General features: G+C 43.7%; 2 protein-coding genes across 6 annotated transcripts in view; one reads left to right on the top strand and one right to left on the bottom strand.

The window, feature by feature from the left end:
* Nucleotides 1-111: 111 nt before the first annotated feature.
* On the top strand, nucleotides 112-9,011 carry LOC118269962 (oocyte zinc finger protein XlCOF6). The gene is made up of 7 exons (XM_035585361.2): nucleotides 112-359; nucleotides 613-1,027; nucleotides 1,343-1,438; nucleotides 1,519-1,986; nucleotides 2,098-2,304; nucleotides 2,374-3,158; nucleotides 3,451-9,011. Exons 2-7 carry the CDS (start codon nucleotides 750-752, stop codon nucleotides 3,708-3,710), a joined length of 2,094 nt encoding a protein of 697 aa, XP_035441254.1. The 5' UTR covers nucleotides 112-359; nucleotides 613-749; the 3' UTR covers nucleotides 3,711-9,011.
* Nucleotides 9,012-9,306: 295 nt separating this feature from the next.
* Nucleotides 9,307-24,486, bottom strand: part of LOC118270072 (adenomatous polyposis coli protein-like) — a 56,812-nt gene continuing 41,632 nt past the window's right edge. For 3 of the 5 annotated variants that reach the window (XM_050706914.1, XM_050706913.1, XM_050706912.1), the window contains 12 exons: nucleotides 19,866-21,281; nucleotides 17,812-19,777; nucleotides 17,449-17,641; nucleotides 17,118-17,248; nucleotides 16,758-16,888; nucleotides 16,382-16,467; nucleotides 16,246-16,301; nucleotides 15,868-16,100; nucleotides 15,663-15,728; nucleotides 15,500-15,579; nucleotides 15,326-15,417; nucleotides 9,307-15,244 (listed from right to left, as the gene is read on the bottom strand). In XM_050706914.1, the coding sequence (XP_050562871.1) occupies nucleotides 11,343-15,244; nucleotides 15,326-15,417; nucleotides 15,500-15,579; nucleotides 15,663-15,728; nucleotides 15,868-16,100; nucleotides 16,246-16,301; nucleotides 16,382-16,467; nucleotides 16,758-16,888; nucleotides 17,118-17,248; nucleotides 17,449-17,641; nucleotides 17,812-19,777; nucleotides 19,866-21,266 (8,337 nt within the window). In that variant the 5' untranslated portion in view covers nucleotides 21,267-21,281 and the 3' untranslated portion in view covers nucleotides 9,307-11,342. Of the gene's footprint in view, nucleotides 15,245-15,325; nucleotides 15,418-15,499; nucleotides 15,580-15,662; nucleotides 15,729-15,867; nucleotides 16,101-16,245; nucleotides 16,302-16,381; nucleotides 16,468-16,757; nucleotides 16,889-17,117; nucleotides 17,249-17,448; nucleotides 17,642-17,811; nucleotides 19,778-19,865; nucleotides 21,282-22,889; nucleotides 23,238-24,486 lie in introns of all 5 variants that reach the window. The other 2 variants (XM_050706910.1, XM_050706911.1) reach the window with 1 other exon arrangement.

Consider the following 24,486-nt stretch of genomic DNA (forward strand, 5'->3'; position numbering starts at 1 on the left):
TTTTAACTTGTTGAGTGTCACATTTTATAGTTTTTGAACGAATATTTTCATTCATTGATTTTTCGGTAGTCTGTTGTGTGGCGTTCCAGGTTAAAATGTTCTAGTATTCGTGTACATGATATTTGTGTATTCATTTTTCTTCAAGATTTTCCGTTCATGCTATCCTTCTGAAATGCTAAATAAATGCAATTTAAGTTCTGGAATGCACAGAAAATCAAAAACCACACGTTTTCTTGGCGTTGTTTGTTATCCGGCGTTGCGTTTTTATTAAAGTTTATCATTTATTTCTGCAGTTACAAAATAAAATGTAGTGTGAGGTTACTGTCCAATGTCCGCACATTTGTTTTTATACAAAATTTGTGAGTATTGCATGATATTTCCATTGTTATGATGATATGCGATTCCTCAATCCTCAGTGTTAATGGCTGAACAACCTAGAAGTTATTGATGAATAAAGATGGGCTAATGAGGGCGTGAATGTTTCACTAATAGCTATACAACGGTCCATTAATTCGACCGTGATACATTGCCATTGATTTTGTAAAGAGCAAGATGTTTCCTTCACAAAGCCCAAGGTCATAGCGATCGCTCATGCCGACATTTTTTTTTCAGGCAATCTAAAGTACAATAAACATGTAGCCGCAAATTAAATTACAGTAGGTACGATGTTTGCAATAGCAGCGTTCCCAACACCCATTTGACACCGATGTAGACTTATAGATGGATCATACTTAGCATAAAGAGTAGTGATGGCTTCACCGACGCAGCCGGACGCGGGCTGGATGGAGCAGGCAGAGACCGTGCTGGGCCGCAAGCTGACCTCCATAGACTTGGTCGGCGGGATATACTGCACCATTTGTCAGTCAACATTTAGTAACAAGAAAGAATACGACATTCATTATGTGGATCATGAAATTGGCGATGCCGACATTGGGTACACCTGTGTCGTGTGTCGCAAACAGTTTACCGGCTACCCTAGCTTCCGTAACCATTGCTACTTGGCTCATGTTGCTAAAAACAAGCACAAGTGAGTATTAAAAACTTGCAGTCTTGATTTTTTTGTTCAAAATATTGTCATGCTAAAAATAAAGAATCTGAATCAGTGAATGATTCTTACAGTATGATTCATGCCAACCACTTTAGAACTTGTGGGAAGCTTGTTTTCTTTGTGCTGACTTTTAGCAGCTCAAAAAGTCATACAGTGTTTTATTTGAATCAGTATTTTCATGAAAAAAAAAATTAGAAATTATTTGTCATACAGTATTTGTAAAGTCGTTGCTATGGCAATACAACCCGTGTACATATGGGACTTGGTCTCAAGTAATTCATATTTTTATTTCAGGTGTGAACATTGCCACAAATCATTTTCGAAACAATCAATTCTGAACAATCACATTGACACAACTCACAACTTCAAATGTGAACCTTGCCAAAAATTGTAAGTTACTACAACACCCAACTTCTGGCTCCCCTTCTTTAGGCAGATATTGGTTATTAAATTAAAATTCAAAATTCCAGATTTCCATCTAAAAAAGAATTGCATACACATCAGATCATACATGGCAAGGACAAGCCTCCGTACTTTTGCCAAGAGTGTGGCAAGTCAATTGAAAGCATAGATATGTGCGAGTTCCACATTGACGAGCACTGCACCACTCTGTACACCTGCCCCATCTGCAACGAGACAAACAACAACAAGGTGGACGCTGCTAAACATCTCACTCATCACTTTGGCGAAGTACTTAACGACGAAGACATTACCGCTTCCAATATAGGGGACCACTGTTCCATCGACATCCTTGGAGGGGTCCTCTGTAACTACTGTGACGAATTATTCAAGAACCGAGTAGAGTTTGACACACATTTCACAACAGAACACGGAGACAAGCCACTGGTATACTCCTGCAACATCTGCGGGAAACAGTACGACAAGTATCATTTGTTTGGGAACCATTGCTATAATCACATGACCAAAGATAGATTTGAGTGAGTACTATAATTAATGTTCAAAGGTTTATTGTTAGCAATATCAATATCTTAATCAATGTTGTCACTTGACTAAGTTTATGTGTGTAATTTATTGTGTGATGATGCCAGGTGTACTGATTGCGGTAAGACCTTCCCGCGGCTGTCTCTGCTGGTGACTCACACGGAGGCCTACCACTCGGAGGGCTCCGGGGAGAAGCCGTTCCTGTGCGGGGAATGCGGGCACGGGTTCAAGTCCCCGCGGCGCCTGTGCCAACACACGCGCGTGGTGCACGACACCAGCGCCATGCGCTGCACGCAGGACGGCTGCCAGCTCACGTGAGACCCTCGCTTGCTAGTGCATGCCCGGTACCCGGCCCCTACTGACCAGACATGTTGTGCGGGCAGGTTCGAGTCCCTGCGGGACATGTTGCTGCACCAGCGCTCGCACCGCGCGTGCCGCGGCAACTGGTGCCGGCAGTGCGGGCTGCAGTTCACGACGCTGTGGTCGTGCGAGCGCCACCTGGACGTGCACCGCAAGAAGAGCTACGCCTGCCCCGTCTGCGCGCGCACCTACCGCGAGAAGTACCTCATCCTCAAGCACATCCCCTCGCACTTCGAGTCCGTGCTGCACGTGTGTAAGGTTTGCGGCAAGGTGTTCTCTCTCCGCAGCCGCCTCGTGCAACACTCCAAGACTCACTCCGACCTGCGCGCGCACAAGTGCTCGGTCTGCAACAAGGGCTTCATGAAGGCCTCGGTCCTGGAGCAGCACCTCAACATCCACACCGGCTTCCGGCCGTACAAGTGCACCGTCTGCCCTAAGACCTTCGCGAGTCACCCCAACTGGTACAAACACCTGCGCCGCGTTCACAACATCGACAAAGAAGATATCAAGAACAGTAAAGATAACCAGAACAAAACTATCACTGCTACTCGACCATCTCCCGTTACAGTAAACGACAATACCGATACTAAAATGAAAATCGAATCAGGAATCGATTCTACGAGTTCTGAAATGTCTATAGAAACAAACTGCTTTATGGAGTCGGACGACAGTACGATGGATAGCCTCGATCCGACAATCATTGAGAAAGATTGGTGCATCTCGAATGAAAACTTCAAAATAGAAAATTTACAGGAAAATATACAGTATACAGATATGCTGCCAGTAAATAACACTACATTTGACTTCGGTGAGTGGCCATCTCCTTACGATGAGGTTTTTTTTTAAGGTATACGCCGGTAAACGAGCAGACGGATCACCTGATGGTAAGCAATCGCCGCCGCCACGAAACACCAAAGGCGTTACAAGTACGTTGCCGGCCTTTTGGGAGTTTGGAATTTATGGGTTGTTGGGAAATTGGGAATGGGGAGGGGGTAATTGGGCCTCTGGTAACCTCTGGCCGGCCCATTCGTGCCGAAGCATGGCTCTTCCTGGAGCGAAGGTCGGTGTAGACGTGCTGACGGCTGGGTGTGGTGTTGCAGACGTGTCCCAGCTGGACAGCCTGGTGGCGGAGCTGGGCGCGGCGGGCGCGGGGCCGGGCGAGCCGCGCGAGTACGGGCCGGACTGCGCGCTGCCCGCGCTGGACCTGGACGACCATCTACTGCCGCACATCGACCCGCGCCTCACCATGAAGGCGCCGGCCGCGCCGCCCGCCTGGGAGCCGCTCATCACCAAGGTATACCACGGCTTCGACGACGCCGACCTCAACCGACTCTCCATCCTCAACACCGACATATTTTGAAACTACACTCCCCCGTCGCACTCGAGTGTCTGACGTGCGATACCATATTATAATAGTAGATGTTAATAGTGAATAAAATAGTATTGTACCGGCCGGACGAGTTCGATCGCTCGGATAGATCCTCCTCTATACATATACCACAGTTCTGTTTTGTTGCACCGGTGCTACGATCGAATCCGCCCGGCCACCCACACAGCTACCTCAGGCAAACTACTATATACCTCAGTAATCCATAGGAAATATTTTAATGTAACTGTTGATATATACATTTATATAACATAGATCCCACCAAACATTAGTTGGTTAATGTTCTTTAATCATATTCATAATAATGCTACCTCATTTAGTTGTTTAAGTTTATCGCGTTAGATTGTTGCTTAAACGTATGCCTCGTCGTTCAGATGTAGAACAGAATGTAGTTATGTGCCATTTGATGAAGGGCTGGGGAAACTGGACTAGACACACGTACTGCGGGCAACATTCTGTCACTGTGTAATGTGGAGTTAGGGACTTGATACCTCCGTTCACTACTGTCGCAGCCTTGAAAGAGGTAATTCAAATTGACTTTGATTCAGCGACACAAACTCGAATATAAATATGTATAACCTTGCTCCTCGACTTCACTTTGATTCAATGGGACCATCCGAGATTTCACTCGCGTTAAATTCTTATTTAATGCGTATTACACCTTCCATATGTCCTATGAAAGCAACTATATACGTTTCGCCAATGTGTATAGTTGAATGTAATAGAGTATTTTATCTGTTAATAGTTGTTTCCGTTAGCAGCTTCAGTAGAATGAAAAGCGGAATATAATTTCCATGTAGAACCTTCCCATTGGATCAAAACATAATTGCCCGCAATATGTCCGTCTTACTGTTGTGTGTTTCTCTAGCTCACGGTTGACGCCAGTAAAATCTTTAAATTGCTGTCCTTTCGGTTCCAATATTGTATTATATTCGATTATTACGATCCAAAGTTAGAGTTAGATTATTTGGTGAACAAATTATTTGCATTTGTAAATATTTTGGTACTTGCGGCACTTGCATTTTCGACGCTTTTTGAGACCGCCGTTGGTCGTATTTGATAGATTTAGGATTTGAGGGATGTTAGGCAAATAATTTGATCGCTCTTTACACGTCAGCTACGGCTGGAGCGTCAGTTTTGTAAGTGTGACTCGACAGAAATCGTACACAGTCACTTCTAGTCCAGATGAGTTGTAGTCATCAAGCGTGTTGCCTAATGTTCTACTGAAAGATTCTTCTTCGATTGATGATGGTATGATTACGTATGTGCTATTGTACAGGGATTTAAGTAAGACCTAAAGTACGTTAGGAGCTAACAAGCGTTCACTATAGGCGGACGTGTCACCGAATGTTCCACCTGTAGGTCGTCGTAGAAGTATCGCGCCGGGCCAACGGCGGTGTGCTCATGCATTTGAATTTCGATTCCTTTATTATTATTGTTATTTTTATTGGGAAGTCGCGACGCCAAGCGTCGTGATTTTAGTGTAAGTGAATCGATAGTGCTGTGATATTTTTTATGTATATTTAGTGTTAAGATTAGAGAGTGTAACGTAACGAGTGAGTACAAACAATGTTATAATCGCGAGATGCGGCGATTCGGAGATAGAAACCCGCGGCCCGCCCCCGGCGCACTACGCACACGGAGTAGTGGGGGAGGGGGACACGCGGCCGTGCGAGCGGTACGACCGCCGCGCTCTGCACGGCCGGGGAGGGGCGGGCCCACACTAGTGCATTCGGAAATAGAGAAGTAATGTTGCTACAAAACATAGATGCGCGAGCATTCTAAATAAATCGAAGGAAACAGGTGTTGCCACACCAAAAAAAGAATAACTTGACAATGTTTACTTAAGCAGGATCAAGCTGCAAACTTAAAATGTTGATGTAAATGTTAAAAAAAGAGTAAAGAAAAATATTTAACTCCGAAATATATTTTGGAGAGAATTATTTACAAGGGTGGAGGAGAGGGGTCTTAGTGATAAAGATATCCAAAGACTGCTAGGTATTATAAGTTCTTTGAACTTGAAATTCGACTTATAAGTCAGGGATTTATGCGGAATAAAGTCAGACGTAACGAAAGCAAATATGTAATAGACAACGGCGTAGCTATCGGATAATCATAGGCTTTGACACGAAAACGACAAAATTAACAATGAAGCAAGTATTTGGCGCCTCGAGACACCTGCAAAGGTATAGGGCAGAGTTGCATTGATCACACACGACCTGGTACACACGGCCGAGGCCGATGTATGGCATGAGCGGATCGACGATCCCATGCTTTGATAATTACAAAAATGAAAAATTAAGCGCACGCGCTAGCCGGGCAAGTGGAATGTCCGGCTGGTAATGGCGCGACCAATAACCACGCTAGATTGGTTCCCCAATTGGCGGCTGCGCGGTGGACGACGAACTAAAAAAAAAACATAGTATAAATAAAATATCTTCATGTGGCGTTAAATTGTACAAGTTTTGCCAAGTCGATGATAGCAGTATTCTATGTCTTTTTGTCGTGGTCGGTGTTTGTAAATCTGTATGTCTAATCTAAATTATAAATATAAGAAAATGTATAAAAAATGTCTCCACCGCGCGGCTCGTCCAATCGCTGTCAGTTCCGTGCGAGCTTGTGACAGTTATAATATACATAGCATTAACTCACATACAATATAAGGATGTCTTAAACCTCACCTGAGGCTTTCATTATTTCAATATAAATAGTACTTATTTCAAACTTCTGTATTCATGAATACCATTTTGATGTTAAAATTTGTTGCAAAGGGGACAATTGCATATTTTCGCGGTAAACAAACCGAATACAGGTTGTAACAGTAGTAAATAAAGTAAGGCTGGGTACTAGTAGCGCAGTAAACTATAATAATATTAGGATCGGGCATAAAGTGGTGTGAGGATTACTCACCATAGCAGGATGAGTGGTACAAGTTGCAAGACATGCTGGTTCATAGCAGGCAGCTTAAAACGATCAGTATGCAGCACCATGCACCGTGCACCCTGTCGGGCCTGCAAGCAGTTACTAGCATGAAGTTTATTAACGGTGCTAGATTCTAATATTATGTCCAAATATATGTAAATAAGTGAATTCCAGGGCTCAAACCCACGATCCACATGCAACGGTTTCAATTGGACTCTAGTTCAATCACCTTCGGTCGATGGCTAAAAATGTATTGGCTCCAATACTTCTCTGCCATTGACAGAACACGTTTAGGCTTATTCTTGCTTCGTAACTTGAATGGAGCTCGATATCGAAGCATTTTGCGTTCGCTTCACATGCTGGTTGCGGCTACTCCTCTCTAACAGTAGTCGCGCCAGTAGTGATTGTAGATATACTGCGAAACATTGATCGTGTTGATACATGGATCTCGTTCAGTGAGAGTAGGCCTCCAACTCAGCCGATCGTCGGGGCGAGCCTCAGAGGTTCAATCCAACCCGAAATTGTCTCATTGTACCCTTTGCGACCGTATTTGTCCCTAGCTTTTAGGTGTTAGGTTATAGTCGAACACAGGGTATTGTGGTTCTATTTTAACGGAAGTGTTAAAAAACGATTAGTAAGCGACACACATCGCACCCGAAACATGATGGCTAACATAATACTACCCCAATACCCGACAAGTGTACAATATAGGTACCGTTCTAAATCTGTCTTAAAGTGTAAGGTGTACAGGCCGGGTTACGATTATACTTACAGGGATATCTAAAACGAATTTTGAGAAATACGTACGACATATAAATATACATGTGTAGACCGCGATACTCGGCGTATTGCGATTACTGGAAAACGAATTCCTTAAACTTCGTTTTGTAATAGAATGATATCAGATTTGCAGTCTATGTTCATTTCAAATGTGGTAGGAAGTGCGACGGAACGTACTGAGAGAGCAGGAGTAGGAGTCATCAACTACTGGTGACGTTAGTATACGGCAGGTGGCTTAGCCAATTTGATATGAACGTATTCATAGAAAGTAAAGTTATAGAAGATATTTTTCAAATAAATATTTAAAAGATGTGTTAAGTAAAATGTTTGGAAATATGTAAAGTAAGGTACAGTTGTGAAGTTTATCAAAACCCGGTCGACGTTTCATGTAGTAAGCTAAATAAATTACGTTTTCATTCGAAATTCTTCATTTTAGAGATTTAAAGAAGTAAAATGCATAATAAGTATACATAGTGTAACGAACCTGCTGGTTTATTTGGCGACGCATTTCGGTATTGTGAAAATATTTTGTACATAATTCTGTAATCAATTTTATCCTTGACACCTAATTCATCTAAAATGTATTAAATTATTGTAATGTACTTATTTTGCCGGCAAGACTATTTTATGCCAATGTGTTTTATCGTGAAATTATTTTAACGTATTAGTTTTTTTTTATTACGTTTTCAATCAACTTTGTAATCCTTTTTATTCAATGATTATGAGTGTGATTTTAAATTGAAGTATTTTAAGTAGCTGCATTTTGTATTGTATTTATTGCTCACGTTTGAAACGCATGTACGATGCATGAAGTTACGTTGGCTTTTTATGAACATAATAATTGAAGTCTTGTCGTCTAAATATGTAATCGGCCTAAGGCACATTGATGTTAGGCTGCTGACTAGTCGGCCATGATTTCATCGAGCTTACGTGAGCGAATTCGGATTTTAACAATTTTTAGCCAAATCATGGCCTACTATGCGTTCTTAGATGGAAAGGATATTGATAATCAGCTTTTTCGCTTTGATGTTTTTAAAACTTTTGAAATGATATGTATACTTTTAAGAAACTGTATTTTTTGTGCGTCAAGCTTCTAATTGTAAATAAAAACGCTGTTACATTTTTTTCTACTATTCGATAACTGTACGGGATTATTTTAAGACGTAGTATCATATATTTAGCCAGTTACCCTGAGCAGGACATTGTGCAAGTTGCAATGTACTGCTGGCGGAAGGCGGCCGCCGGTACTTGTACACTCTCCTGCTCGGGCTCAGTATATAAGTAATGTACCGAACTACCTCTGCATGCCTCCATGGATAACAGTAATTATAGATTTCTTTTTTGTTATTATTGCGAAGTAACTTTACATTTACACATATATTTTGTACGTTATATTAAACAGAGTAATTATAAGGGACATAGGTTTTACAGTTATATATTATTGCTATAATCAATATTAAGAGTTGATGTGTGCAAATTAGATTTCGGTTTTATGTAGGATGCTACTCAAATCTGAATGGAAATTATTGATCCTTATACACTTCATAATACAATCTGACTAGTTCAAAATAATGATGTTTTATTTATTTTATGTTTACCCTGGTTATATTCATTTTCAGGTTATTTTTATTTAATTAATCAAGCAGCAACTTGTTTTTTATAGAGTACTTAAAATTAATTATTCTAATCAATAAACTTGACACCTACGATAAGGATTGGCCGCAGTAAGCTCTGCACAAGAGAGGAGTGGAAGGAGGGTAGGGAGGCCTTTGCCGGCTAAAAATAAATTAATCAATAATCTTATTCAAGATGGAAGGATACTGGGAAAAGGCAAAGGATATGTACAAAGTACAAATAATACAAAAAGTTGCGGTAAGTATCCTTTATTTACCATCAAATTACGCACCTTAAATCTATGTATTTATTTAACTATATAAAACTGGCTTATTACATGAAAATGATGGCGTTCGCTACATCGTGTGGTAGAATAAAGAAATTATCTATGCGACTACTAACTACATAATAAAGGAATCAGTACTAATCATGACATTACATGATTGTTTAGATAATAAATGTTTAGCTATAGGTATATTTATTGGTAGATGTGTAACTGAGGTCGCGCCTCCACCGTGCCCGATGTAATGGAACAACTTGTAAATCGCGATCATGGAAACGCTCTTCTCTTTGATTTAAAACTTTTACTTACAAAAACTATCTATAAAATACTTTGAATGGAAGAAAAGCAATAGTTGGCGATTACTATTACAAAAATTCTACGATTTTCCTGCAGAAATATGTATATTTCGTAAGTGAAAATCGCAAGGCGATCTAACTACAGGAAGCCAGTTAAATAATAACCTACAGTTAACTGTTACAATCGATGCGATCCACTTTCTGTGTAAAAATTACGTTCCTTACGCCAAATTTCTTAATCCCGCTTAACTAACATTAAAACTGACTAGACGTAAAACTGAGACAATGCGCGACCACTGGGCGTACGTCTCGCATTGAGGAGCCCCTCGTCGCGTCTCAATGTTTACTCCCAAGCGAACATTTCCATTGTAAATTTTATGAAAAAATATACAAATTGCATAACGGTAACCTTAACTATAATTTAGCGGGGATATATTTACAATAGCCATACACGATAGTATTTATAGTGAGAAAACGTTCAAGTTTTTACTACAAATTCCAATGTTACAACTGGAAGAGAATTTAGAGGAACGTGTTCACTAAACGATAATATTGTTAGCAAGGTATTGCTTTCGGGCAGTTAGAACGCGACTTAAAATATAATCGAGATACATCAATAAACTAAGATCTGTATAAGCCGACATAATTCCACAAGGAACAAGCCTTATTACATAGTTAAAAATATATTTTCTAGTTTATCGATCTCGATACATTCACAGAAAATAAAGTATTATGCGAGTAATAAAAAAGAATTGTGACTATGTCTTTCAATATATCTCCTTATAAAACTAAAATTGCAGTCGAAATAAATCTCGAACATAAAGTCTCTAAAATAGGAATAAATGCAACAAATATACAAAAGAAATTAATGTAAATGATGAAATAAAAACAGGTCACTAACTGAATTTTCACTCGAGAACAAGTTCACAATCAAGAATCATTAGTCTAATATTTATTTATTTATAATTAGTGGTACTCCCATACAAGTGCGTCTTTACAATAACATCATATGAAGTTTAGTAAGCTGTTAATCGATATTGCACTTTATTTCGTTGATGGAAATCATAGTTTTGATATTATCACAATAAGTACATGTTAATCTAAGGAGTACCACGGCATTACGAATCAAACGTTTCACAAAATGTTGAGTAAGCTAGTATGTAGGAATTTTGTGAAATGTTTGAATCGGTAATGTTGATAATCACCTAAGTATAATATAAGATGTCGGTATTTAAACACCTGTTTAAAAGTGTTCGCCTATTAACTGATGTATATTGGAAAGTGTTAAATCATACTGATTGTCAATTAGCACAGCTGTGTACCATGATTTAAAGATAATCAAGAAATATAGTTCACCATAGCACGGATAACGAAACGCCTTCGCGTATCATTTTACAATTTCATATTACGCGAACATCATGGTCCAAGTTTCATTAAACTGCAGTAGTGAAATATGAATAATTGTAGTTTTAATACAATACATCGTAATTGACCGGAGTTTACACAACAATGCGTAGTAGGCCTTACAATAATATTACATGAAATTGTAATTCTATATTGTTGTATGTAGTCATGAGGTCAGATAGAATATAGAGCGATCAATCAGTTCTTACACAAAACACTTGATTATATTTCATGCACGAATTAAAATGATGTTAGTCATCGACCTCATAATACTATTAGAACATTATAATCACATAACACGTACATTTACGACGTAATCTGTCCACCGGCTGGCTTCCTAGTAAAAATTCTAGTGTTCGTTTTTTTAGCACTGTTCACTGGCCCAGCGGGCTTACTCGGCGCAGTTTTTGGCCTCAAGCTGGGTATCTGAGATACTCTTATACCTATCGCAGACTTCTGCTTAGGGGCTGAAGACACCTGGGCCTTCGGTTGCCCCTCGAACGTAGAGCTCCGAATGAGTTTGGGAGGTTCCGTTTTATCAGCTTCGATCCAAACCTTCTTTTCTGCCTTAGCTGGCAACTTTTTCGCTTGTTCTACTTTCTTCCACAAACTTGCTATTTTGCTTTCGATGTCTTTGGAGTTTGTTTTAGAAGACTGTATCGAGTTGACGCTGGAGGTGCTGCCTTGTCGCGAACTTCTCGATGCTATAGTGATAGTCTTTCCACTCTCATTGCTTTGCAAGCTGTGATTGGAAGCAGAGTTCTTCATCGTTGGTTCAGGTCTTTTCGTAACCCGTGATGTTGAAGGCTTGGGCTGACTGACCTTGGTGGGGGGAGCTCGTGTGCGGTTGAACTGTGGAAGCCTTGAAGGAGATGTGTTATTTTTATTGGGAGTGGGTCCCTTAGACGGCCGCGGAGCAGTCGTCTTTTTATCAGGGACGGGAACAGGTAAGTCCTTGGCAGGTACAGAACTCTCCTCCTTGGTAAATGTGCCCTGTCGTTCGAGAGGTAATGGTTTTGTGGCAACAGGAGGAATACAAATTGGTTTCTGTTGTAGTTTAGTGGGGGACTTTGGAAGAGATTTTTTAGGGGAAGTGGTAGCACTGGATGCTTTGGTCACGGAAGGTTTGGGTGTTTTGGCACTTGTGTGGGCTTTGACAGGGTTTGTGGGTTTGGGGGGAGCACTCTTAGGGATGGGTTTAGTTGGAGTGGCCGCGACCTTTTTAGGTGCGGCGGAAACGTTTCGCCTGTATGGCGAGACGTATAGTGCCTTCTTTCGTCCCCTGATAGCTTTAGGTGTATCATTCTCTTTGTCTAGAGATTCATTGGAGTCTAGACTTTCGTCACGTCGAGCCGGCTTTATAATCTTCGGCTTGGGTCGCGGAGTCTCCGGGTCCGACTCAGAATGTGCTTTATCTTCAGAGTTGCTGTCGCCCTCGTAGCTTGCGAAGTCGCTGCTGCTCGGGTTCTGATTCTTATCGCATTGCATCTGCACGGTGCGCTTGTACGAGGCAGTCATCTCAATGTTTTTAAGATTGTAAACGACGCACATGTCGACTGCAGCGGGGCTTTCGATTACAGGCAAGTAATTCCTGAAGCTCTTGGTGTAAGTCTGCATCTGTGTAGAGTTGAGCTCGAAGTCGTCTTCATTGTGTCCGCTGTCAGTTTCCCGGGAGAACACGTCGTCGTCCTGCCTGTCATCCGATATCTGCTGGTGGTTCAGCTCGTTGGAGGACAAGCTGTCATACCCCGTGGTGGTCTCCACGTTCTCAAAGTTCGCATCTTTTGTTACAAACGTGGGAGAAGGAGGGATATCTTCGCTCAAGGTCCTCGTTCGGAATCGTTCCGCGTCTTCTATACGTTTTTGTTTCATAGTCTTTTTGGCTGCTAGCCGTTGTTTCAGGCTCTCCAAGTGAGGATCCACTACCTTTTGTTGTGGTTCTGGCGGTAGGATGGTGTGTATGTCAACAGTTTGAGTTTGGTACCTAGCTCTGTCTTCCAACCTCCTCTGTTTGGCGCTCAGTTTCCTCCTTGACTTCACCTCTGACGTTGCAGTCACATACTCGTCCGATCGGTCGCTCTCTGATTTAGTCCACGTAACAAATTCTTCTTCTACTTCAAGTACAACATCGCTCTCAGCTACGGTGTCTGTAATGGTGTATGTTTGGTATCTATCTTTAGACACATGTCTCTTTTCTTTCGGGGTCAAATATTTCGGATCTCTCTGTCTCTTTGGCGTGGACTCTACGCTACTGATATCTGACGGTATGGGCGTGCAGTTCTCCGATCCTGACGGTATATCGGTGACGACGTTCAAGGTATTGGACACGCAGTCGTCATATACTTGTTGTGCTGTGGTCGGTTCCACTTCTATCGTTGACTCCGCAATCTCATCGAACAAAGATGGCGGATTAACTTTGTCGAGGTCGTGGAAGACATTGGTGAAAGTGCTGCACAGAGGGAAGTCTTGCACGGGCTGCTTGAAGTCAAACACGATGGGTACCCGGTCCTTGACTTCAGCCACCTCCGATACGATGCTGGAGACGGATATCATACTGCTCTCCATGTCGATGTTGTCCATTTCAGAAGGCGGCTTCACGTTGTCGAGGAAACTGACAGGATTGCTGTCCAGGTGCTCAGAGCTGCCTTGGTGCATCGAGTTGCTGAGAGCTCGTTTTACCATCAAGGCAACAGGAAGTGACTTTTTCCGACTCTTTTGTGATTTCTTTGATACTTGTGAAGTCTCGTCCCAGTGTCCGGAGGCGCTGAGTGAAAGCAAGCTGCCGAGGTTTGACGGCGGCTTGACATTGTCAAGGTCGAGAGACGTGAGTGACGTCACACTAGCCTCCATACCATAGTGAGAACTCTTCAGTTGCGCGGCCAGTCTCGCTGCTTCCTTCTCTATAGCAGCGGATAAGATGGAGTCGAACTTTTGTTCCCCGTCATCTACAAGTGACGTGAAGCTCGGCTCTGGTACACTGTCCAACATCAGCCGCTCAGATTCCAGTTTGCTGTCCATCATCATAACTAGTGGAGACTGTGGGATGTCTCTGTCAACTTCTAGCTTGTTGGTCAAATCTGGGCGGGAGAACGACATCGTGGGCGCTTCGCTCTTCTCCAGTAAATCTGGTAGCGTCAAGTTGTGGTCGGCGACTTCACTGCGGATTGACGAGACCATGTGTACGGAGCCACTGATCGTGGGGAATGTGACGTCATCGGGGCACGTGTTGTCGTTCCAAGTGTCAGTGCTGCGCTTGGACACGTCTTCAATGTTGGCCGGCAGCTCTTCTAGGGGCTTGACGTCGGTGCACTTGATGTCGGTCCACTCCAGCTTGGTCTGGTTCGTGCGGTGCCTGGTGAACGTGCCGCCGTCGCCGACGTCGCGCGCGTGCTCCCCGTCGCTCCAGGAGCGGTCCAGCACGTCCGCGTAGGACTCGTTGGAGCGGTCCAGCTCGTCCGGCCGCTCGGGCTCCGAGTCCAGCGTCGTGTCGGCCGAGCGCGGCGCCAGGCACTCGTTGGAGGCGTCACAGCCACGTGCGCGGGGGCGGGGCCCGCCTGCGGGCGCGCGGGCCGCAGGGGGCGGGGACACGTTTTTTGGCGCCGGACGCCGCGCCCCCCTCGCCCCGCGCGCTATGACCTCCTCCAGCAGCGCGCGCGCCGCGCCCATGCGGGCCAGGGCGCCGCCCCCGCGGCCGTGCTGGCGGCGGTACCGGCGGCGCCCCCTGCGGCGTCGCGCCTCGAGCCTGTCGTCGCTCCGTCCGCGGCGTCGCGGCGGTGCGCGGGACATGCCGAGTCGCACGCTGCGCTCGAAGACCTCGCGGTCGGTGGAGCCGAAGGAGTCGTTGCTGAGCGACGACAGCGACGTGCTGCGCTCGAGGCGCGGCGAGGCGTGCGCGGAGCGCGGGGGCGCAGGGCGGCGGCGGCGGGGGCGAGAGGCGCGGGGCGCGGGGGCGGGGTCGCGGCGCGCGCCCGCCTCGGCGGAGTGTGCCCGCAGTCGCTCGTCGAGACAGTGTCGCGCGCGCGGGGTGACGCTGGACAGGCCGGCCTGCACGGTCTCCTCGAAGATCTCCCTGTCGGTGGAGCCGAAGGAGTCGAGACTCAGCGAGGACAGCGAGTCGTTCCGTGCGAGCTCGGCGGTGCCTGCGGGGCGCGGCCGCTCTCTGCCGTTACCTGCAGCTTTCACTGGCAGACGACTTTCGTACTTGCGACCTATCAAAATATTGACTTACGTTAAATAATGAAGATAAGAAAGACAGTAACACCACACCATACAAGTATTAGTATACGTACCATCTTCCAGTGCGGGAGGTCGTGGTGGCGCGGCCAGCTGTGTGACCTTGGGCGGCAGCGGGGGCGGGGGACTGCCTGAACTGCACGATGCACTGGGACATACAACACCTAGTTAGTACCATGCTCAGAAAATAGTAAAAATAATACGATATAAAAGAAGAATACGATTTTTACCTATCATGAACTGTTCTAGCAAACTCGTGAGACATCCTGACTGTTTCCGTGGATGACCGCAAGTATGGCGGCAACGATCTCTGAAAACATAAAACACATCATTTAAACATAATATACAGTGTAGCATGATGCATTACAATCACCATTATCGTGCGAAACTTACATAGACATCGTCCCTGTAAGGATTGATAGAGGATACTTCGGATGATGGACCCTTATTCTTCACCACCTGTGGACAAATATATTCAAAATTATGTAATTTGATAGATTACAGTTTATTTCATTTGTGTCAATGCTACTCATGACTATGGGCCCCAAGCGTGGCTCAAAACTAGTCGAGTACGTAATGAATGAGCAGAAACACGTACCTTAGCGATGCCTTTCTGTATGCACTCTTCTAACAAATCTCCAGCGTCGCTTAAATTGGAGCTGTCGGAAGTGTCGTGTGCGTCGTGTGTGTCGTGTCTGTCGTGAGTGGGCGGGGCGGGGGCGGAGTCAATGGACAACGCTGACAGGTTGGAGTTGCTGCCCGCTTTGGACAAGATGGCGGGAGTGTCTTCTGTGAAGTATACCTTGCACACCTCGCCTGGGGTCTGAGTGCCTGGAATTAGAAAGTTTAGAAAGATAAGCATTTTTTTTTATGAATAATGAAAGCTAAAAAGTATACAAGGAGTGTAGTAGATAGCGCTCATGAAGATAGGACAAAATCATGTTTGTAAGTTACGTATTATCTTTTAAATGTTTACCTTTCATTGGTTCGTTTAACACGTGGTTCGATGAAGGCAACGATCGCAGTTCGTCTCTGAAACAAACAAAATGTTTGTTAGTTTCTGTTGATAAGTATTAGAAATTGATTTTCTAATAAATTGTAAGTGTAAGTACCTATTCCTGTTGTCTTCGGGATTATTGCTCGCTGAGCAGTCGAGGTCCTCTTGATCGGTAACTCTTGGTAACAGTTTTAGAGATTGCTGAAAGAAAACAAAACATTTGCTATCAGTTCAGGTGAAAGTGATAATGTTTAACGAATTCAAGTCTTACCGCCGTACTCAGAGTCATTTAATGGTTACTTAACCCAGTCCTTAGTGATTGTTTTCGGAACAAAATCGTTATTAAGGAATAGTTTAAGTAATCAATTTAAATCATCAAAATGTCACTGAGTACGGCAGTTATAATCAATTTCAATTTCTGTTTACACTTTTGGAACTTCAAAATGGATTACTTCTATTGATGATGATGATGTTCAAGAATGAATACAAACCTTCGGCAGCTTAGGCTCATCGTCAATGGTCAGGCTACTGAGGCTGGTGGCTGCGGAGAACTGCGCTGGAGTGTGTTCCACTAGGAACCTGGAGACACGCTCTTCGAATACTGATCCCACGCATGCTGGTTCTAGGAAATAAATCGCAGTTTTAGAATAAATTTACCAACGTCATCACATCATGTAAGTAATTTATCAAAATATATGATTATTTGTTCTTTTTTACTTTTTCTCGTCAAAAAACGGGGCCAAAACTGTCTTAAAGTTTTTTACTTTATTTGCAATAGATTATAGCACATTTCACTTCATTTTCATATAGTATTTTAACAAGTAGAAGATATAAAGTAAACATTAGCGAACCTTGTGGTGGCGTGGACAGTGCAGTGAGCAGCTCCTGCGTGGGCGCGGCCCGGGTCCGCGGGGACAGCGGCACGCTGGCGCCCGGCGAGTCCGGGATCTCGCTCGGGGATATACAGCCTGAGGTCAGTCGGCTGGAACAATATAGTACATGGAATGTAAAATTACGGAATTTTCAACTGGAAGATCTATGCTTCGGCATGAAAGGGTTGGTTTAATCCGAGCGATACTACGGCCCCACAGCAAACAACCGCGCTTTTGTTTTGCTCCCTTAGTAGCTTGTATAGTGTGACAACTTCTCATAAAAAAGAAATGTTTAAAGCAATTTCCTCACCTAATTTCCGACACGACAGATCCTTGATCGTCTTGCTGCGAGCATTCAGGCAGTGAGCCGAGCGAGCTGGACCGGGAGAACATCAGCGGCGTGTCCTCCACGAACCTTTGAGGAGGAGGAGTCGCCCGGGCTGATACCGGCTCCGAACCACACACGGATACAGGCTCCGTCGCAAACGTTACTGCTTTGGAACCTAGAGATTCAGAGAGAAAGGGTCAAAAACAGAAGCATTTCTACAGGACATTGTGAAGATCAGAAGAATAAAGCATTGGATCAAGAGAAAGTTCAGAAGCAGGAGATATTTATGAATGACTTTAATGTTATTCCTCTGACGTCACTTATTTAATTTGGCATGATGATTACCTTCTTTGTCCTTAGCAGAACTGCTCGTACTCTGTTCTGGAGGGCTCGGCTCCACGTTTATTGTTGCCATTGCGTTTTTCTTTGCCAGGCTATCTTCTTCGGTAGGCTCACCGAGACTGCTCAAAGAGCTCACTCTTGAGAAGTAGCCTGGAGTTCCCTCGTCACAGTAGTTCACTGGCTTCTCAGGGCTTATCATTCCAGAACTGAACTTGGTATCGAATAGTCCTTGTTTCTCCGGAATAGGTTCTGGAACGGATGCAGTTTGAGGTGTCGATGCTGCCCTGTCGTTGTCGTGGTTTGGAGGATCTTCGATTGAACAAGTGTCCTTTTCGTCTGAATGCGTCATCGCCTCAGGGTTAGGTTTGGGTGTCGCGGCACCTTTTTTATGGTCCTTACCGATTACCCTAAGATCCGACATTGAGGTGGCGGTAGAAAATATCGCCGGTGTTTCATAAGGAGTGCCTTCTGTGGCGAAGTGTTTAATGGTGTCTTCGTGAACCGAAGGACCAGCTGGTTCCGACATGTCCGACCCAGTCTCCGATTGGTGTTCAGCGTAACGTAGTGAGTAGTCAGTGGGCTGGTCTAAATCAGTCTCTTGATAATCACCATACGTGCTGTTTGCGCTTTCTTTCTTTGAATACTTCTTGTTATCAGTCTTTGGCTTGTCTCCCTCAGATTCAGTATTCTTCGTCTCCGAGTATTTCCTACTGTAGTCAATTGGTTGGTCACAAGAATCCTGGTCGACGTCAAAACCGGATTCTGTGTAATTTGTTCTCATCTCAGTAGTACTTCTTGGCGGAGGAATTGGAGGCTGTGTGGGATATCGAAGGAAAGAACTGTCTTTGTGTTGCTTCGAAGACGCTTTAAACGATTCACCCGAGTTTTCACTCTTCATTAGGTCTTTGTTCCTAGGTGTCGGTACAGGTACCTTCCCGGTGCGCATGACTCGCTCAAACACGGAGTCTGAGTGAGTGCTGGTGACTGAGTCCTTGCTTTCTGATCGGTTCACGTTACCAGCACTGCCTGTATTTGAGCGAGTGACTAGTGCTCCCTTCAGCAAAGTGTTACTGCAGCTCAAGTAGCTGGCCAGGTGTGCGCTATGACTCAAGGATATCTGAGAAGTCAATGTCCCCATGAGAGGTGAACTGGATGTCATTCTATGTCGTTCCAAATTCATTGCTATTTGTCTCTCCGTGGCGGTAAAGAGGTTCTTCTCTTCTCTGTTACTGGTTGTGGGTGACGTAGCTGGTTCGATGTTGTCGCAAGTCTCGGCCAAGTTTTGGTCCAACTCTTGCTCTAACGCTTTTTGTTTTCGGGCACCTAATGTAGGTAGCGCCGGTAAGTTCATGTTTCTAGCTGTTGTGTCTAATGAGATAATGTGCGTTTTACCCGGTTTGGAATTGAGCAAGTTTTTGAGGGCGGCACTGGAGCCCATCGCTATCATTTTATGCTTAGAGTGGATGAGACTCCTGAGCATAGGCACCGCGCCGTGATCCCACAGGAACTGCTGATCTTGCGGGCACCTCGCAGACAGGTTCCACAGCGTGCCGCACGAGTTGCTGACGACGGTGAGACTCGGAGACTTGAGATGCTGCAGTAAGACACTTAAACAATTTCTCTCCCGGAGAATTTGTCTGTAATCTTCGCGTACAGCGATATGACTGGATACGTTCCTCATGATGCCACCTGCGTTCTCAACTATAGCCAGGGTTTTTGTGGGCGAATTGTAGCTGAGCATATCAACAAGGAAGCCCAGAGCTCCTTCAACGGAACATAAGGCTACTTTGTTCATTGAGCAATGAGCCGTCAGGTTCCAGAGGGCCGAGAGTACAGATTTCAGAGTGGCCTCCTTTTGGCACGTCATTGCAGCTTTAGTAAGGCCTTTGACAGCTCCTACTTCTCTTAGCACTTGCTTGCTGTTGGTATCAGCTCTCCAGGAGAGATTTCGCAGCACTGCTGCTGTTACCTGTAAAGGTGATTAAAAACATCATAAAATATAGGTAAAACAAGGGTAATTAATCAATTAGTAAAAAGTTGAATAACAAAGTAAGTACCTGTCGCATATCGTCGTTGGGTGATTCCAATTGTTCGACCAGTGCTAGCATGAAGTCCTTGAATGAACACAACAAGGACTTGTTGTTGCCGTCTCCGAAGGTGAGGTTCGTTAAGGTCATCCCGGCGTATTTCCTCATGGTCAAACATGTGTTGTCATCAGTTCTGCTGCCGTGTGCCGCCTGGTCGCCACTGACTAATGCAGCCAGCGCCTGCAGCCCTCCTAACTGACACACTACATGCCTGTGCTCCTCATCAAATGACAATTTCATCAGGGCTGCAACGCTCTGGCTTGGATGCTTAGTAACATCATCTTCTATAACTTCTTTTCCTTCTTTTCTCATTTCCACGAGATCTTCTAAAACATAGCAGTATTCCCGGACTTGTTCCAACAATCTCCAAACTCTAGCTTCTCTTCTGCCTGCCTTGTCGTCAGTTTGCGTGTGGATAATGTTACGAAGCGCCTTGGCTGCGCGGTCTCGCGTCTCTCTAGAGACCTTCGAATGTATTAACTGCACTAGTAGCGGGATGCATCCAGCTTGTCTCATTGCGATGCAACTTTCAACTGATCGGCTCATTTCCAGTAAGGGGCCGCTCAGGTCTGCGTTGTTTTCTGGTGATAGGCTTAAAAGCGAAATCAACGAACAAACGCATTCCATCTTATTTTCTAAATTAGACGAAGGTCTTGTTCCTTCAGCGGAACCGTTACTAGAGAAACTGCGAACGCTAGCGGAGTCATGACCTGTCCAGACATCGCGTTCTCCTGGCCAGGTCCCTCTGTAGAGCTGGGAAGCTCTTTTGTCTCGTTCACTCGATCTAGCCGCACTTTCTAACCCATAATGTAGAGTGCTTCGGTAACTCGTTCTGTGCGGCCGATCTTCTGAACTGGAGTAAGTGGATGGCTGATTTTTCTGTGGTCGTTTTGGAAGAGCTCCAGCCTTCTTTTGTGCATTTTCATCGCCATCGACTTCATCGTCGAGGAAGTTTGGATTTGTAATATCACTGCGTTCGTCGAATTCATCAGGCGATGGTGAGTGATCGAGGAAATGTGGCTTAGGGATACGGCATTCGATGTTTGACTTGGACGGCGGTTGATAATCTTCATCAAGAAAATGTGGCCGGCGTGAGAGGAGGTCAGGCTCTAAGGTCTCTAGCTCAAGGGTAAGGTCTCGCGAACGCGCCTTGTCAGATGCCTTTTGGGGAATGTGTTTGGGGACAATTTTGGTTTTGGTGTCTTTTGGATCGGGTAAGCGGCGCGAGTCAGGCGATAGAGGGGAAGTCGCATCTAGAGGCCCGCGAGGGGGTTCGCTTGAAGTGGAGGGGGTGCAGTCTTCACTTGCCGATGGTCCGGAGTCAGTTAACGGTGAATTCGAGGAGTCCATGCTGCTCCAAGGATCTACCATTACTTCGTTCTCCAACTGAAACAAATTGAAAAATGCATTCTTAATTGTTAAGTCGTTTAAGGGCAAAGAAATCAAGGTTAAGGTCTCCTAGTGGTGAGGTAATCAGCTAAGACGAATGCTGCCCAAAATGAGCAGAACACTTAAATTACTTGTATGGTCAAGGGCAGTGGGTTGCAGCGTAACCGTGGCGTACTTAAGATTGTGTTTATTTCTGGTCAAGTGAAAATACCGGTTGGCCCGGCTCGAAAAAATAAACGTGTGTGTGTAGGGCGAGACCTTACATGCGATATTATCCTTAATTACCAGAGTGACTAGGCAGGAACGATATTGTGTGAACTTATTAAATGAACCTTCATATTAAGCGTTACAGTTACTGTATTAACAGTCCACAAGGTGAGTTATAACGGAGTGGTAATACGTAATGTGATGCGATTCAATAATGTGCAGTTAACGGAAAAATGAATAATCGACCAGAAGGAAAATATACTCACGTACATCTATTTAGCGAGGTTTGAGTGACGTTTGCAGATGGAAAGATATGTAATTCTTAATTAAGGTCTACGAACAGGGGGCCGCATTGTGTTTGTGTGTCACGTATGAACACCCGTATGGGGCTTATGCGTGTAACATTACAATGAGTCATAGTATGCGGTGTGATAGTTACCGACCGCTTACGTCATATTGTCATAACAACCCGGTCCCACTGGACCGTTTGTTACATCAAAGCAAGATGTAACTAAATGTGTGTAAATGATTGAATCGGGTCAGTTTAATGGGAATATGACAGGATTGAAATGCAGCACATTTGTGTAGGAATTTAGAACACGCTGGCATCGTAAAACCACTGAACTATGTGTTTAATTGGATTACATATGTATAAATTACGAAGTAAACTTATACTGAATTCAAGTCTGTTACGTTCAAGCTAATAATCTATCTTTTTTAAGGTAAATCGCAAACTAAACTTCCTATTTAGTTTTACTTCAAATTATCGTCTAAATGTCCATTTTTTACTTTGATTCAGCTTGACTAATGTCTGTGACCCCTCAAGTGGCTTTTCCTTCTGTGTCCAAATCAAGTGATTGTGTCATAGAGCATTGTCTCAAGTTACTGCTCCCGATGGCCGGTCGCCGGACAATGGCTAGACGAGGTGCTACCGTCCGGCCCGCACAATGGCTGGCGCCTGCCATCACTAATTGTACTTTGTAGCGTTCGATCGGACGCGCGTCGCACCGGACGACATACATTCGCATGCCACAGGAATTTAATTTATAAATCACATGTTTTACAATAAGGGACTAGAATATACGCATACGATTTATCAACAATGGACAAATGTAAGAAAATATGAAGTTATAAATCCTGAATGTAAATAAAACATAATTTATTAAACAAAGTCCGTATCGGCCGAAGCTGTAGCCAATTTTAAAATTAAACCCATTTAGCACTGAAGCCAAGCGTGATAAAAGTAACGAGTTGTAAGAGAAACTTCACGGTTAACGATTTAAAGCGAATGGAGCGCTTCCATAAATTGATACACATGTTTGAATAATATTTCATCGAGCTACAAAACAGAACTGAATATAATATGACTAGTACGAGACGACTCCTAAGTTTACTTACCAGGTCGCTATCGTTAGAAGCTGATACATCTTCCAGAGGGTTCCCATTTTCCATATCGACCCCAGAGTCGTTAGGGTCACCCCTCCTCCTCATCATCATATCAGTCCTGGTGATATCGTGGTAGTTCCGCCTGAGCGGGTTGAAGGCCATACGAAGGTCAGTGGTGAAGTCATCGTACAGTTTGAATTGGTTAGCGTTGAACTCCGTGTCGTTGTCGAGGACATCATGGTCCAGGGAGATCCTGGAGCGGTCAGCTCCCTTGTTCATGTACGACACCTTGTAATAGTCCCGCGAACTCATTTTGATTAGCACTTCGTTTTATAGTTTATTTCATAATGTTAAAAGCTCCTAAAAGGTTTCGAAATAAGAGTGTGTGGTGGGGTCGGTGGCCGAAAATACGCTGTATTGGATACCACCGCGTGTAGTAAGTAGTTTTATAGGTTTCGCACGCAGAATATAGCACTTATAAATCATAGTAGCGAACACTAAATCCCATTATAAAAGCGTTGCCCTCGAATAAGCAAAACAGCAGTGTTTCGTTCCAGATTGAGCATTAAATAGGTCAGCTGTATGGCGAATTTAGAAGGGCTCTCATGGGAGTACAAGTTTACATTTTATTATAGTAGTCAGTAATTTTACCGCTCTTTTATTTGGCCGTGAGCCAGAGTTTGGATATTGTGACGATCATGTATAGTACACAGAGTTATCGCTCGTTGTTTTTCACACATCCTCCAAAAATAAACTTGTGAATGAACATTTGACGTAGTAGCTTAGAAAGTGGAGAAAATTGTTCGGATCGTTTAATTGGGTCACGGTAAGATTAATTAGGAACATTGTGATTTAATTCGCGTAGTTTGTATAACAACGTATCGGAACATTCATGTTGGTATATTTTGGCACAGTTGGGAAGTACACACCGCTCGTAAATGTCTTGTGGAAATAGCTCTATCTGTTTATATTGGACTCCGTCAAGGTTCCATAGAATATACATTACATAAAATAAACGAGACATGTGTCTAAAATTTTCTTTTCTTGTTTGCGAACTGTATGATGATAAATAATTCATGTTGTGTCAAAATATTAGTTTGCCGGTATGATCTTAGCGTCTATGCAGTCTACATTAAAAGTATTTTAGTCTCAAAGTAATAAATATTCTAGTATAATGTTTCCTTTACATAAGGATAAAAGTGAAATACAAAATAATGCTCATGGAGTTGTTTTAGATACTGTGTGTAATATAAACAATAAACTCGAAGACAGAGTAATACCGAGAAGACAGGATAGATAAAAAATTCTTAGTCATAGGATATTGTAACATGCGTATCTTACAGAATAATTGCGTAATAAACAAATAGTGAAGTTCAGGTTTAGCATCAACTAGCAACTTCCGCGCGGTTTCACCCGCTCTGCTTAGCTTCTATCGGTTATAGCGTAATGTTTTATAGCCTATAGCCTTCCTCGATAAATGTATCAAAAAGAATTATTCAAATCGGACCAGTAGTTAATTGCGTTCAAACAAACAAACAAACAAAAAACTATTCAGCTTTATAATAGCATCAAGTATAGATAACGTTAAGATATAAATCACCCAACATTG

Source organism: Spodoptera frugiperda, chromosome 30 (assembly GCF_023101765.2).
Source record: "Spodoptera frugiperda isolate SF20-4 chromosome 30, AGI-APGP_CSIRO_Sfru_2.0, whole genome shotgun sequence".
NCBI lineage: Eukaryota > Metazoa > Arthropoda > Insecta > Lepidoptera > Noctuidae > Spodoptera > Spodoptera frugiperda.

Bases quoted from the DNA above. Each gene is read 5' to 3' on its own strand.
- LOC118269962 (XM_035585361.2), top strand. From the start codon at position 750: ATGGCTTCACCGACGCAGCCGGACGCGGGCTGGATGGAGCAGGCAGAG. The intron at 1,439-1,518 runs GTAAGTTACTAC...TCAAAATTCCAG, and splicing joins TGTGAACCTTGCCAAAAATT to ATTTCCATCTAAAAAAGAAT. The intron at 2,305-2,373 runs GTGAGACCCTCG...TTGTGCGGGCAG, and splicing joins CAGGACGGCTGCCAGCTCAC to GTTCGAGTCCCTGCGGGACA.